The sequence below is a fragment of the Podospora pseudopauciseta genome (assembly GCF_035222475.1).
Source record: "Podospora pseudopauciseta strain CBS 411.78 chromosome 5 map unlocalized CBS411.78m_5.2, whole genome shotgun sequence".
NCBI lineage: Eukaryota > Fungi > Ascomycota > Sordariomycetes > Sordariales > Podosporaceae > Podospora > Podospora pseudopauciseta.
The window spans coordinates 1,690,553-1,704,164 of record NW_026946666.1 but is presented as its reverse complement, the minus strand read 5'-3'; the positions used below and the strand labels follow the sequence as shown (position 1 = coordinate 1,704,164).

Below are 13,612 nucleotides of genomic sequence, written 5' to 3'. Positions count from 1 at the left end.
GCGTTTTTGCATCTGTAAGATAAAAAAAAAAAGACATTTTGTCTTGTTTTATGTGACCACCACCTAGTTGCTTCTGATATTCGGATACATATACATGGTCGTTGATATAGTATGTTTCTTTATAAACAACAAACTTGATCAACTCTAAACATCAAAATAGAGAGGCAGATCCTGGAAGCCAAAGACATATTACATAAACCTTCAAACTGTGCTACAAAAAAACATTCATCAAAACCACCTCATACTTAAAAAATCACTGCACCACACACTCCCCTCCCCCAACCCCCAACCCCAGTCACTACGACCCCCTAAGGCACCACAACCTCAGGCTCATAATATCCCCTGAACCGATTCCCCTCCCAAGCCCCAATCTCCCAAACCACATGCCAGCACTCGAGCAACAACATCGGAAACCTGCTCGACCAAAACTGCATGTACCCCTCCGGCAAGCTCCCCACCATCTTCTTGACATTCTCGGGCATATCCTCATAATGATTCTTTTTATTCCTCAACGCCCTCAACAAATCAAGCATCTTATCCCCCGTATACTTCCTCTGCTTGCCCAAACTATCCACAAACGGCTGCGGCAATTTCTTCAAAAAGTTCTGCCCTAGCCCAATAACCTCCTTGCTGCTCGCCTCCAGGGTAACAAGCGATGCAGAAGGTGGATCACGCGGTTCTTTTTCGAAGTGGTCAGAGACGTCGCACAAAAAATCGAGGCGTTTCTTGGGGTCCCAAAAGAAAGGGTGGCCCATGACTTGCTTGGCTGTGGGGCGCTCCTTGGGGTCCGGGTTGAGCATCCAGTCGATTAGATGTTCTGCTTCGGCGGTTCTATCGCCCAAAACGCTGAGGTCCTTGAGGCTTTTGGTGCCCTTGCGGATGTTGACCTCGCGCATGAAGCGGTCGCCGCAGTCGTAGGGGTGTTTGCCGCGGGTCAGCATGTAATAGTACACCAAGCCCAGCGAAAAAATGTCAATAGCACGAGTGACGCGGCGTGTGGACGACGGGGTGCCCTCCGGACCGGTGGCGTTGGACGTGGAATGGAAGCTGGAGCCCGGTTCGGCGAGAGCCATGGGGTGCGCGTGCGGTGGTGCGTCGTCGTCGATCAGAAGCTCGGGAGCGCGCCAGCCTGTGGTTCCTGCAGCGTGGGCGGTGGTGGCACCAAACGAGGACTGGGTGCCTTCCAGCTTCTTGCATAGACCGAAATCAGAGACCAGAATGCGCGGTCGGCCGTTTTTGCCCATGTTGACGAGGATGTTTTGAGGCTTGAGGTCGCGATGGACGATGCGCAACGAATGCAGATGGCTGATGCCATTGGCGATTTGCAAGAGGACGTTCTCCATGTGCATCTCGCCAGCTCTCGCCAGGGCGAGGTGGTTGTATGGTTTGGTAATGACATCGGCCAATGACGCCTCGCACAGCTCGAGGGCAATGTACAGAAACGAAGCACGCTGTTGCTGGGCAAAGTATCGAATCACTGTTTGGGTTAGCCACTAGCGCAAGGACAACAGCGGCAAAGAGTATAACGTACCGTTGTAGTTGTCATCACTCTCGCGCAACAGCTTCGTTTCCTGGCTGGCAATCTCGTGAAACTGCACCAACATACGCTTCACAGCAACGGCACGGCCATCCCACTTGCCAGAAAAGACAACGGTACCATTGCTTCCTGTGCCCAGCTGATCGGCTTCGTTGACCTCGAGCCCGCCCATTCGAATGATGGAGCCGGAAACCTCGTCAGTGTTGCCGGAGACAGTCAAAATATCAGGCTCCAACGTCGGTGCGGGACGAAGCTGCTTCGCCTTGTTGACAGCCTCCTCCACGGACTCCTGCGGAGGGTCGTCATCTCGAGATCCTGAATTATCACCCTGCTCCTTGCTACCGTTTCCTTTTTGGTGTTTCTTACCACCACGACGGCCTCTGTGCGCCTTCTTCTTCTTAGGAGTTTCAGCAGCAACAGTGGCACCGTCAATAACAGGGTTGGACGTGGGTGTGGACGCATCCAAAGCCGCAGGCTCAACGAGAGCGGGGACAGCAACGGGGACGGGTGTGGCGTCGCCGCCCGAAGCCACAATAGGTGTCTCGAGCTTTTCCTTTGGTGCACTGGGCTCGACTGGGACCGCCTGTGGGGCAGCAGCCTCCGGAGTCGTCGGCAGCTCTTCGATTTGAGGACTCGGTAGCACCTTGACTTCGAATTCGGGGTGGTGCGTCTTGGACGTCTGGCCATTCAGAAACCACTTGCGAATCGAGTCTTTAAAGTACACCGCCAGAAACAACAAGACGATGAACATGTTCTGAGGGCTGAACAACTCGGACACGGTGGTGTTGCCAAACTTGTCGATTTGCTCCTTTGCCGCGTGCAAAATGTCAGTGGACGCCGGTTCAGCCGGGGACAATGACTGAGGGACGTCCATGTTGGGAGGAGACTCGATGCCCTCATGCTTGGGGGGCGCGTCGATCAACAGAGGCAAGCTGGCGACATCCTTGAAGGGGAGACTGCCGGGCTGAGCGACGGGGACTTGATGGACGCCAACCAGAGCCTTGGACATTTGGACTTCGTTGGGCCTGTCAACGGCTTTCCACCACTCTGCTTTGCCGATCTGTGCCGCCGGGGCCTGTGAAATCAAGGGATAACGGCTTTTGGACATGGCGTACCAACTGCCGGTCCCAGTTTGGTTGAGTAACACTTTTTCATCGTCGAAATCGGTGTTTTGCTGCCCAGGCAGTGGAGGATGGGGCAGAACAACACGGCGTGGCTTCTCGCCCGGTTTTGATTCCCCGCGCTGCAAGACATCAAAGACGCGAGCGATGGGCGAGTCGAGCGTGGACATGAACAACTGATCTGCCTTGCTGGAATACGCGATTCCGAAGAAACGCCCGTCGGGAGCACCGGTGATGTACGTTTGGTCCCTGCTGAACTGGTTCTGCTGGATCAGATCCCTGTCGCGAGTATTGGGGCCCCATTCGCTGTACTTGAGAGACGCAATGGGCCCGCTTCCTACACGGTGAATCACGACGGTGTATTCAGTGCGTCCCAGGGTGATGGTACCGCTGTGGCATGCCTCGTCCTCGTCGGTGAGGGCGTTCGGTTTGTAGCAACTCTCGTTATCCACCTGGTTGACAAAAACGCCACCAGAGCCGACCTCTTCCATGATGGCGCCTGTTGCGGCGTTGAAAGTGACCATTGTGGTTTTCTTGTCCCCGGTGTACATGATGCCCTCGTCCGGGTCACTGAGCGGGGAGAGATCTTCCACCACCTTTTTCATGGTCCAGGGCATCTTGGCGAGGCCGGTCCCTTCTTCGTTTGGCCTCCACAGATAGAGCTCCCCGTCGCGGGTGGGCTCCACCACCCATATGTAGTGATCAATGGGATCAAAGTCTTCGTCAAGAGCGGAGCGGTTGGTACGAAAGTGACGGGTCTCGATCATGGGACTACCGGCCTTGAAGTGCCAGCGCTCCACGCCGGTTCTCCTGTCGCTGGCGTAGAGATCCCCATCGACGGTCGCCAGAAGAACAAAGTCTTCCACTTCCCACTCCTCCAGACGCCGCGCAATATGCTGCGAGAGTCCAGCCCCACGGTTGGGGATGTCTTTTGATGGAGGAGGTGCTCGAACGGACAGGTCGGAGGAGTCCGGAGCAAAAGCTTGGGCGCGCACATCGTGAGCATTGTAGATGTTGTTGGTGTCGGTATCGCGGGATGGTGACAGCACGTCGGGCTCCCGGGTGACGGTGTTCTTGCGCCGTGCGTGGATGGCAGGCGTTTCGACGAGGGGCTCGGCCGTCAGGGCGGTTGAGGCTATGTTTTGAGCGACATGCTGGTGGTCGCCCTCGAGGGGAGATCGTAACCGGTCTGGCTGACGCTGATCGTGGCCCGAGTGCTGCTGCTGAGCATCGGCCAACTGGAGCAGAGGCAGGAAGATTACGGCGAGGGTTGCCCAGGTGTATTTGCGCTGGCCAGGAGGCCGTCGCAACATGTTGGGGACGTCAACGCGACTGACTCGGGGGTCGGTGTTGCTGCACGGCCGTCGAGGGTCGAGGTCGAGAGTGGATTCGGTCTACTGCAGGCGACCGACAACGGAGGAGATCGACTTGTTTGATCAAAGCTGGTAAAGGTCGTCGGCGTCGCTGTGTATAACACCTATTCAGTATGATGGCACGATAGGGAGCAAGGAGGAGCAAGGGCAAGGAGTAAGCAAGGTGAGGAGCGGGTGGAGGGCTGTGGAAGCAATAAATGGAAGCAATTGGACACGCAAGAATGGCCCTGTTCCGGCTCGCCCTTCCTCGCCAAGAGCTGTTGACATGGATGTTAGGGCACGGGAACGAAGTGGGGTCCGGTTAGCGACAGCCCTCCCCTGAAGTTATCAAGTGACATCTTCACCATCGTGGAGCAAAAACATTGACAAAGGAGCACCTTGATGACCTCGCTGTGATTTGATCGAGCATTTTGATAGCTTTTGAACTGTAGTTCGAGTCTATATTAGAGCCACAGAAACTAATTTGCTGGTCATGCGTAAACTTACGGCTTCACCACCCCGACGTGGGCGAGGAAGTTAACGCCTTTGCTGAAAACAACCTAGCCAGGCAGCCAGTTCTGGGATGTCAGGAAACAGTAGGAAGCTTGAATTTGAACAGATCTCGTATCTCGATCAAAAAACACCAGCAGATATAAAATCTATGCCTAGCAATTCACTCAAGTCACGAGTCTTCCGGCAAGTCAGATGAGGGAGCTCCAGTGCGTGTAAGTGAAGAGTGACGATGGAGCAACTCAAATGTACTCCTCTAACAATTTTGAAACAGGCTGTGCGTCAATCTCGGCCGATGATTGGACAACCCGCCAAGACACTTGGTTACAAAGTACCCCTCCATCAACAACAACAGCACAATCTGGTGCAATCCTCTGGCCGCCCTTGGGCTGGAGAGAGCGAGAGAGAGAGAAAAAAAAATTGGCGACGGCTAAAGTCATCCAAGTCGGACGCACACCATCTCGACCATCACACAGGCACAGGACACAGGACAAATTGTCCACTGCAGAAAAGATAAGGTAGACGTTCAGGAAGCCCGGTTCCTTGCGTCACAGTGCACTCCGCAAATAAGGGATGCCTATCCGTACCGTGTTCTGTCTGCTGTGGACCAGTCTACGAGACGAGGAAGGGTCACCCTTTCATCAGCCCACACTCACTTTTCTTTAACCTGACATTCGACCACCGACCGCTCTTTTCAGTTGATGGTTCAGTGACTGGTTCACCGAATATTGAGATATCTTCAGGTCTTTTTGCAACAATTATTTGTTGTGCGACTTTGGGAATCTCGGACATTTTGATGACCACTTGCCTCTCCTTTTTTTGTGCCCCGATTGATGATTGATCAGCAGACCAGACCTACGTACACAACCGCACTCGCCCTCGCATTTGTTGATCCTCTCTTTTTCGTTCCTTCTTCGGCCGGCCGGCCTAGTCTGTCTCTATTGAAACCCTTTTTGGGAACATGTGGATATCAACTGATCAGAGCCTTTCTCTCCCCTCCCTGGTTTCAGTTGTGCCACAGCATGGCGGGCTCTGCCGCCGACGGTGCCTTTTTCTTTTCCTTGTTTTGGAGGGCTCTTCGAATCCCGCTTCTCTCCAACGAGGGAGAACAACGAGACGTGGCTTATTCGGCCTGACAATAACGATTGGTTTCTGTATGCAACCCTTCTTATTGGCTCCTCAGCGCCGAAAATGCTGCCGAAAAGTACCATCTTCGAGTCGGCTGGTGTTTTTGGTCACGTCCCGGGCTCCACCCATCCGGAACCCAAGGCGGTGCGGATAGATTGGGGCGGCGTGGTTGCATGATATTAAAAACTACTACAAAACAATATCGCGGACATTCTTACAGTTTCGCAGCCTTTCCATCCTCCAACATCTTGGTCTGCACCTTGTAAATCTTGAGCAGCTGCCGAACCGCCAAGTCAAGCAGGACATCCTCCGACCCTCCCGGAATTCTCGTCCCCGGAACCTCTCGGTAGAGCACTGTGTGATGGGTAGAAAAACAAGTCAGCATTACCTCATTCAGTCCGTCAACTTGAAGACAGAAAAAACTCACTCTCAGCAACCATTCCCTGCCCCGTAGTGGTGAACCCATTGCCCCCAAACAACAACACCGCCGTATCAGCACACTCCCTGAACACAATCCCCGCCTGCGCCTTCAGCAACGCCGTCATACCCCCCAACTTGACATCCGCCTCCTCCGCCGGCAGTCTTGTCATCCAATAAGCAAAATGCTCCACCCACGCAGTCAAACTCTCCAGCAACGCGCCCGCTTTCGCCAGCCGGTGCCGCACCACGGGCTGTTCCACCAGCGGCTTTCCAAACGCCTCCCTCTTCATGACGTACTCGAAGGCCGCGCTGAGCGCCACCCGAGCCTGCCTTGTCGTCCCCGTGGCGACGGCTAACCTCTCATGGTTGAAATTGGTCATTATGTACTTCATCCCGTGGTTTTCCTTTCCAATCAGGTTCTCAACCGGGACTTGCACGTCGTCCAGCTCGATGAAAGTAGTCCCGGCCGAGATTTGTCCCGCGACTTTGAGACGGCGCATGTTAACCCCGGGGTAGTTTTTGAGCGGGACGACAAGGAGGGAAATGCCTGCTGCTCCCGAACCGGGGGGGCCGGTGCGGACGGCCATGGAGGCGTAGTCGGACCAGATGCCGTTTGTGATCCATTTCTTGGTGCCGTTTATAATGTAGTGTTGTCCGTCGGGGGATTTCTTGGCCGTAGTCACGATCCCGGCCACGTCGGAGCCGGCCTCGGGTTCTGTGATGGCGATGCAGATTCTTTTTCTGCCCAGGAGGATGTCGGGGACGATTTTTTCTTGGAGGGTGGGGGAGCCGAACTTGAGGATGAGGGGGAGGCCGAAGGCGATGCCGGTCGTGAGGGAGCCTGGGGGGCCGGCGAGGCCGGAGCGGACCATTTCGTCGCTGTAGATGTAGCCGTGAAGGGAGTCAAAGTCTTCTACTTTCAGGCCGCCGAGGAGGGTGTGGATGCCGAGTTTTTTGAGCCAGGCTGCGGGCAGGGGGGCGGGGAGGGCGGGGATGAGCATGTGGTGGTTGGCAAAGGTGGAAAAGACGGATTCGGGGACGGTGGCGGTGGGGGATTGCTCGGATTCGACGGCGAGGGAGTGGAGGTTGGAGGTGATGAAGGGGCGGATGGCTTTGGCCCATTGGAGGTGGGAAGGGGTGAAGTAGGGGGAGGGGAGGCCCATGAGGGCTGGGGGGTCGGAGAAGGGGATGGGGGCTTTGGAGGTCATTTTGGTGTTGACGATATGGCAAATCACGGGCGAGTCAGGTGATGTGAGTAAATGAAGCAAAATTGTTCAAGGCGGTGGGTATGGTGAACATAAAGGAAAGTATATGTAGCATCGTAGTCCCCCGCATTTTGGAGGCGATCACCAACCGTATGAACGTGATTGAGCCTCGGTTCCCCTGCCTTCTCCGCACGCCCTGGCAGCTGCGTTGGAGATCACGACAGGGCTAGCTGAGCATGCGGGGTACCTGGCACAACATTGGTTTCATGTTGGCTTAAGGCATAGGTGACTTCATCAATCGTTGCATGTATCTGTTGAAGAGAGGATTCATGGATGATATTGCTTCAAACTAGTCTCCTAGTAGCAGAAATGACAAACAGCCTCCACCACAGAAGCGAAAAGTTCAACTTTATGATCTTTAGAGCTTTCCAGATGCAGAGGCCGATTCTCCTACCTGTTTGACTTTGCCATTATTGTTACAAGCTGCTCAAGCACCTACAGTGAAAGTCACCCCATCTCCCAGACTGATCCAGACCTCGGCGTAGTCTTCAAATATAAACATCCCAAAATTCTGAGTTGAATTGGCCTGAAAGACATGACAATATAGCCCCTACCCAAACACCTACTTTATGCAATCGCGCTATGCAACTCCATCCCATCTCGCCCCTAGCCGAAGCTTGCCTCCTGCCTCATCTGGCTTCTTTGCTTTTGGCAGTAAGATCTCCCATATTCCAACGACTCCGAGTCGAAATCCTTTGACTCTCGCTTCCTAGCTAATCGACCACTAACACCTTGCAACCCCAGCTGATTCCTAAACTTGGTGGTGAACGTTTCCCCCCGGTTAAGCTGCTGACCTTCAGCTAGGGCTGCACGATGCAGGGGAACTAATCAGGAAGCGAGACCTCGAGAATCTCAACTTGGAGCCCTTGTGAGATCAATATGAAAAGATCTCACCACCGCGCCAAAGCCTGAGGCAAACAACCTTACTCCAAACATGCTGCTTAGCCAACCTGACACCTCCCTCCCTCATTCAGCCACCCCCCTTACAAAACAAAAGCCCAAGCCATCAACCCGACCGCCACCCCCTGCACCCCCAACCTCTGCACCGCTCCGGCCGAATCCGGGCTGGCAGTCGACGTAGAAGTCGACGTCGTAGACGTGCTGGTCTGAGTCCTCGTAGCAGTACCAGGAACCGTCACCGAAGCAGTGGTATCATCCCCAGCCCCCGGCCTTCCCTCCGACCTCGTAGCACACATATTAAAACCATTCCCACTCGCCCCCGTATGCGTCATCGTGCCGACATAGACACAAGCACCATTCAGGTTAGGATTGAAAACAATCCTATCCGCTCCGGGGGAGCCTACTCATCATCATCAGCATCTATCATGACGTGTATATAAAAAAATTAAACATAAAAAAAGAAGAAAAAAATTTAAAAACAAACTAAAGAAAAAAAGAAAAAGAGAAAAAAAAAGAAAAAAAAAAAGAGAAAAAAAGAAAAAAAGTACATAAAAAAGAATTTTTTAAAAAAAAAGAGGGTGTGGGGGGAAAGGGAAACTACTAACCCCCTTCATAAACCCCGTTCCTCACTATAGGAAACTCCTGATACGGCCCGCTGGCAGCAAAAACGAGACCCTCCCGGTTGTTGAACCGGTGAGGATACTTGTTGTTTCCCAATTGCTCCCCGTCCTCGTGGAGACGGCAGCCTTGCTCGAGGGCTTCCTCGATTTGGGACCGGGACCAGTTGTTGTTTCCGCAGGTTACTTGGCCGATGGAGGAGGTGCCTTGGGCTGTGGCGGTGGCGGCGGAGAGGGTGAGGAGGAGGAGGGTTTTGAGGGTGAACATTTTTGATGGGTGATGATGAAAACAGGATGAAGATAGAGAGAGAGAGAGAGAGAGAGAGAGAGAGAGAGAGAGAGAGAGAGAGAGAGAGAGAGAGAGAGAGAGAAGTGAGAGGTGAGGTTGAAGTTAGGTTAAAATGAGCGTGAGAGTTGATGTGTTTGCCAAGGGTCGTGGCGCCAAGAAGACACTGGGGGATTCTCGGGGGGAGAGGTAAGTGATTGGCTGCGTTGATGGGGGGTGATGGGGAAATTGTGAGACATTGAGATGAATTTGTGGAGCTGCTTCTCTTTTCAGCTGGAGCGAGTGGTTTGGCGGTATTCTAGAATTTTTGCACTAACATTTTTGGGGAGGGAATTGTGAGCCAGCCATTCGATGTTCTGCGAGGCCTCCTGAACAACCGCCAGGAGGATCCAGGAAGAATCTGGTGGGCATCGCATGCCTCGCTGACGTCAACCCCACCTTTGACAACCATAACTTGTATTTTGAGGACAGACGTCTTTTGTAGCAGGCCAGCAATATTTAGACTTGCATGATAGAGAAAGCTTTGGACGACTTTTTCTCGCTCGTTCCTTCCTTGTCAAAATCATCGGATCAAACCACCTCAGTTTTGACACCTTCACGACCAATCATGTGCAATATTTTTGAACAGTCGTTGCAACGCCTCAGCAACCGCGAAGCTGTGTTGACCGCGGTTCGGCACTGGGTCCAGGAAGCCCAGAAAGAACAGCCCGGCGATGATCTGGAGCACCTCTTGTGGTATGCCTGGGAGGCCGTTATTGACAAGGCGGGGAAGACGCCCGTGGACCAGCAAGAGCAGCTAGTACAGTTTCTTGCCGAGCTCAGGAAGCATGAGCTGCCAAACTTGCGGTTTGGCGAGCACAAGGTGTGGAAAGATTTGCCCAACTTCGGGCTGGCGGCTAGGGAGAAGTATAACGATGGTAAGCTTTGACTCAATCCCAAGGTCGTTATGACCACCTTCGCTAATCCCATGAAAGTAGAGGCGTTTGCTGCTGATTCACCCGAAGACCGTGCCAAACAAGATGGACTGGTGGGGTTGCTCGCAAGATTGACAGGTGCGGTGACCAAGGATATCGACCCGGAGACCACAAAGGGAGATATCGGCGGCGACTTTGCGTTGTTTGGGCTCTGGACCCTGAGGGAGGTCTTTGAGGGTAATGTTACCACATCGAACCCGGAGAGAAAGGAATACATTACGGCGGATGGAGAGTTGGTACAAGGAGCAGATGCCCAGGTTGCCAGTCGGGGAGTCAATCAGGCTAGTCTCTACATCCTGTTGGCGGGGGAGTATCTCTGGAGGTTGAGCCAGGCGAATAAAGATTTCGTGGGGAACAACGGCGCGCCTGGCCCCTACTTCAAAGATCGCGCATGGAAGGGCTTCAGCAAGGAGAGGTGGGCAATCTGGAAGAGAGGGTTCGAGAAGGCCCAGGAGTGGGTTGTGGGTGAGGAAGCCAAGGCAAGAGTCAAGGCCGCCGTCGAGAAGATGGCTAAGCTTAAATGATGTTGGTTTGAGGGAGAGATTCCGGGGGACCGACACATGAATTAAGGTATTTTAGCCAGCTACTTGGTAGGTAGCTTCCGGCTAGCCTAGATCAAATTGACGTGTCTTATTGGAATGCTCTGGATGTTTCTGCTATTTTCGACAACATTATACTGCCGTTTACTATGCTCATTGGCATTAGAGAGCGGCTCAAGGTCCTTGCTGTGAACCCATCAAGACACCGAGTGGCAAGTGGGTCTGTGAGACTGTATTTGAAACCAGAGTAGGTTCGAGACCTGCTGGCGCCAACCTGTGGGGATCTGGGGGTCAAGTGCAGTGGTCACAGGTTCTTGTACAAGCTCAGGTGAGTGCTACTGTGATGATGTTGAGCAGTGGAGTCCGGAAAGCTCCTAAGGCGCCCAAGTTATAAAGTTCGCATTAACTTGGAAGATAAGATATTTCCCAACTTTAGCCCCATTCTATGATTCCTATCCCTTTACGGTAGGCAATCCAGCAGTCAAACTCATCTTGGGAATAGCCTCATCTCGTCTCGGCTCGGCTCACCGTCCCCTTAGCTTATTCCATCCCACTGCAAACCCCGCATTCTCCGAGATGTGTCTGCCATCAATGACCCAGCAAACTCTATTTCTGGGTTCTTCTCTTTCTCTGATTCTTTTAGCCGCAGTGAAGCTTTGAATTGCTCATATCTGAGATATTCAAGCTCAGCGCTTCCTTTGCAGTTTTCCCCTTCCCTCTCCTGTCGCTCCAACTCCTCGTCCAAAGCCCTGGTGGCCTCCACCTTCCTCTGCGAGGTCTCGACCCTTTAAGCCTCAATCTCTGCCATTTTGCGTTGCCAAGCTTCTCCCGGTTTTAGCAACTCGAAGCGTTTCTCATTGATAGCTTCATACCGATGCCTAGCAATCTCAACGGTATCCGCTGGACTTTCCTTCTCAGGCCATACACTATCCTTTCTTCTTTCTCTAATTTGATCTTGTTTCCTGTTCTCCAGCACGTTCCGCGTGAGAGTATCCCAGTCGTCATTCTGAGCGGCCAATCGAAATACCACCCTTCTGCTCTCGGTACTCAACTGGCAGGCGGTAAGCCAGTACAGTTTGAACATTCTGCTTCGGAAGCTGTTTTTGATCCCTACCCCCTTCCCACCCTCCGTCTGCATAGGAGCTACAACCTCCAAATAGCATCGCCGACAAATGGCCATCTTTGGCAGTCCAGCCACAATATACTATTTGCTATGGCTCATTTCAATGCCATCGCAGTAAAAGTTGGTGCTTGGAATTTCACCAGAAGCATTTGCTTCCTCAGCCGCACTCTTAGTCTCGTGTTTCGGTGCGACAAGTTCGCCTTCGCTTTCTGGCATCTTCTCTGCGTCCAGATGAGTCGAGGTCTCCAGCGTGCATTCACCTGCTCGGCTTGGTTGATGGTATCTAACAAGAGTAACTGGTGTGCAGTATATACAGTGGTCTGTTTGATGTCCACAGGCAGCACACAAGCTGTCAAGTCCGGGATTGATAATTCCATCGGGTTTGTCATTGTGATGGCAAATACAGCAGGAGACCCACGGATCCTGTAGAGATCTCATCTCTTCAACTGGTATCCATTGAGGCATATGTGTTAGCAACCGCTGGTTTTATCGGCCCCAAGCATCAGCTTAGTCGACGATCTTACCATCTCTACTTTGGTGCCGCATACGGAACACTTGTCTGTGTGCCATCCTCACCATACTTCTCTCCCTTGCATGTGCGGCAAAATCCGGATAACGCGGACCCATTCCTCCACCACTCCAGTTTGCCATGTTCCTCCAGCTCCTCCGCTATTACTTCAAAGTCATTTGTTTTACTGGATATTTCCTGTTTATCTCCGTCGATCTTGGATCGGGGTTTGTTATCTTGTAGCTCGAATCCCGTTTTGTAGTCGTTTGTTCTGTCGTCTGAAAACTGACCGTCACGAAGACGATTGTTGCTTTCATCAGACATTAAATTTTGCCGGCTGGATGCCATATTGCTGTCTTTATCCTCGTCCGAACCGTCGTCTGTGTCAGCTGACGGCACGCAAAAAGTGATGGTTGTTCCTGGTGTAGACCAACGCGACGTTGGTAGTGCTTCGCGGATGTAATTGTTTCGTCGCAAAATGGACATGGTATTCCTGCGGTGATGTCAAGAGGCCGCTGTGAAAGTTTGACATAGGCCTCAACATCACTAGTATGTAAAAATTCCAATGACTGGTGGGACTTTATTCAAATGTGTTTTGCATTCGGCCATCGACTTTACGTGTGTCTCGCACCCAAATGGACTTAAACAGGTGTGCCAGTGGTTTTGTTGAACGTGGTTCATCCTGTATGACTGTCAGCTATTGGAGGGAGAAACGGGACTGAAAAGTTCCAGTATCATTCATGTCGGCGTCTGAACTCTCGGTCAGGTAATATGCAATCCTCAACAAGGCAAATATATGGCCTGAGATCACTATATACATGCTTTCTGATGTTCCATTAGCTTTATATCTGCCACGAATGAAATGGGGTTCACTCACTTCCAAGCGTTGCGATCCTCTGCGACAACCATGGTGTAACAAAAGGGGCATTAAAAAGGACCCATATCTGCCTGTTTGGGTAGTGGTGGGATGTTGAGGTTTCCAGACGCTGCCGCTGATGTTGCATAGGAGGTCTGCGAGATGCCAGCATCAGACTGGTCTTCTTTGATGATAGTTGCGGTCGCGTTATCCTTCATAGTACGAGGTATAGATGATGCGATAGTTTCGGAATCCCTGGGCTCTGCCTTTGCTTGTCCTTCCGCCAATCCGACAGACAGCCTTTCATGATGCGTTTCCCGGTATTTGAAATACTGACGCCTCCCAGAGAGTGACTTGCCCAGTCACTCAGCCAACCATGGCTCAATTTTGGTAAACTTTGAGCTAACATGCTGAACGTCACAGGGCTCAAAATACGTTTTGTCAGTCAGCTTTGCGACAAGGAAGCGTTGATGGGT

General features: G+C 52.5%; 4 protein-coding genes across 4 annotated transcripts; 1 reads left to right on the top strand and 3 right to left on the bottom strand.

Moving 5' to 3' along the window:
• Positions 1-281: 281 nt before the first annotated feature.
• IRE1 (bifunctional endoribonuclease/protein kinase ire1) lies at positions 282-4,266 on the bottom strand. The gene is made up of 2 exons (XM_062913018.1): positions 1,532-4,266; positions 282-1,477 (listed from the first exon to the last, which is right to left on the bottom strand). Exons 1-2 carry the CDS (start codon positions 3,969-3,971, stop codon positions 309-311), a joined length of 3,609 nt encoding a protein of 1,202 aa, XP_062764264.1. The 5' UTR covers positions 3,972-4,266; the 3' UTR covers positions 282-308.
• A 1,057-nt stretch (positions 4,267-5,323) lies between these two features.
• On the bottom strand, positions 5,324-7,442 carry QC763_504240 (uncharacterized protein). Its single transcript, XM_062913017.1, has 2 exons — positions 6,076-7,442; positions 5,324-6,002 (listed from the first exon to the last, which is right to left on the bottom strand). The coding sequence occupies exons 1-2, from the start codon at positions 7,274-7,276 to the stop codon at positions 5,863-5,865; spliced, it is 1,341 nt and encodes a 446-aa protein (XP_062764263.1). The 5' UTR covers positions 7,277-7,442; the 3' UTR covers positions 5,324-5,862.
• An 874-nt stretch (positions 7,443-8,316) lies between these two features.
• On the bottom strand, positions 8,317-9,118 carry QC763_504230 (uncharacterized protein; the record flags this gene model as incomplete). Its single annotated transcript, XM_062913016.1, has 2 exons — positions 8,317-8,633; positions 8,839-9,118. The coding sequence occupies 2 exons, from the start codon at positions 9,116-9,118 to the stop codon at positions 8,317-8,319; spliced, it is 597 nt and encodes a 198-aa protein (XP_062764262.1).
• Positions 9,119-9,518: 400 nt separating this feature from the next.
• On the top strand, positions 9,519-10,654 carry QC763_504220 (uncharacterized protein). The gene is made up of 2 exons (XM_062913015.1): positions 9,519-10,053; positions 10,111-10,654. Exons 1-2 carry the CDS (start codon positions 9,645-9,647, stop codon positions 10,632-10,634), a joined length of 933 nt encoding a protein of 310 aa, XP_062764261.1. The 5' UTR covers positions 9,519-9,644; the 3' UTR covers positions 10,635-10,654.
• The last annotated feature ends 2,958 nt before the right edge of the window (positions 10,655-13,612 follow it).

Excerpts from the sequence above, each read along its gene's own strand:
- IRE1 (XM_062913018.1), bottom strand. The coding sequence starts at position 3,971 with ATGTTGCGACGGCCTCCTGGCCAGCGCAAATACACCTGGGCAACCCTC. Across the intron at positions 1,478-1,531 it reads GAGTGATGACAACTACAACG|TGATTCGATACTTTGCCCAG; the intron begins GTACGTTATACT and ends TAACCCAAACAG.
- QC763_504240 (XM_062913017.1), bottom strand. The coding sequence starts at position 7,276 with ATGACCTCCAAAGCCCCCATCCCCTTCTCCGACCCCCCAGCCCTCATG. Across the intron at positions 6,003-6,075 it reads GCAGGGAATGGTTGCTGAGA|TGCTCTACCGAGAGGTTCCG; the intron begins GTGAGTTTTTTC and ends CCCATCACACAG.
- QC763_504220 (XM_062913015.1), top strand. The coding sequence starts at position 9,645 with ATGATAGAGAAAGCTTTGGACGACTTTTTCTCGCTCGTTCCTTCCTTG. Across the intron at positions 10,054-10,110 it reads TAGGGAGAAGTATAACGATG|TAGAGGCGTTTGCTGCTGAT; the intron begins GTAAGCTTTGAC and ends ATCCCATGAAAG.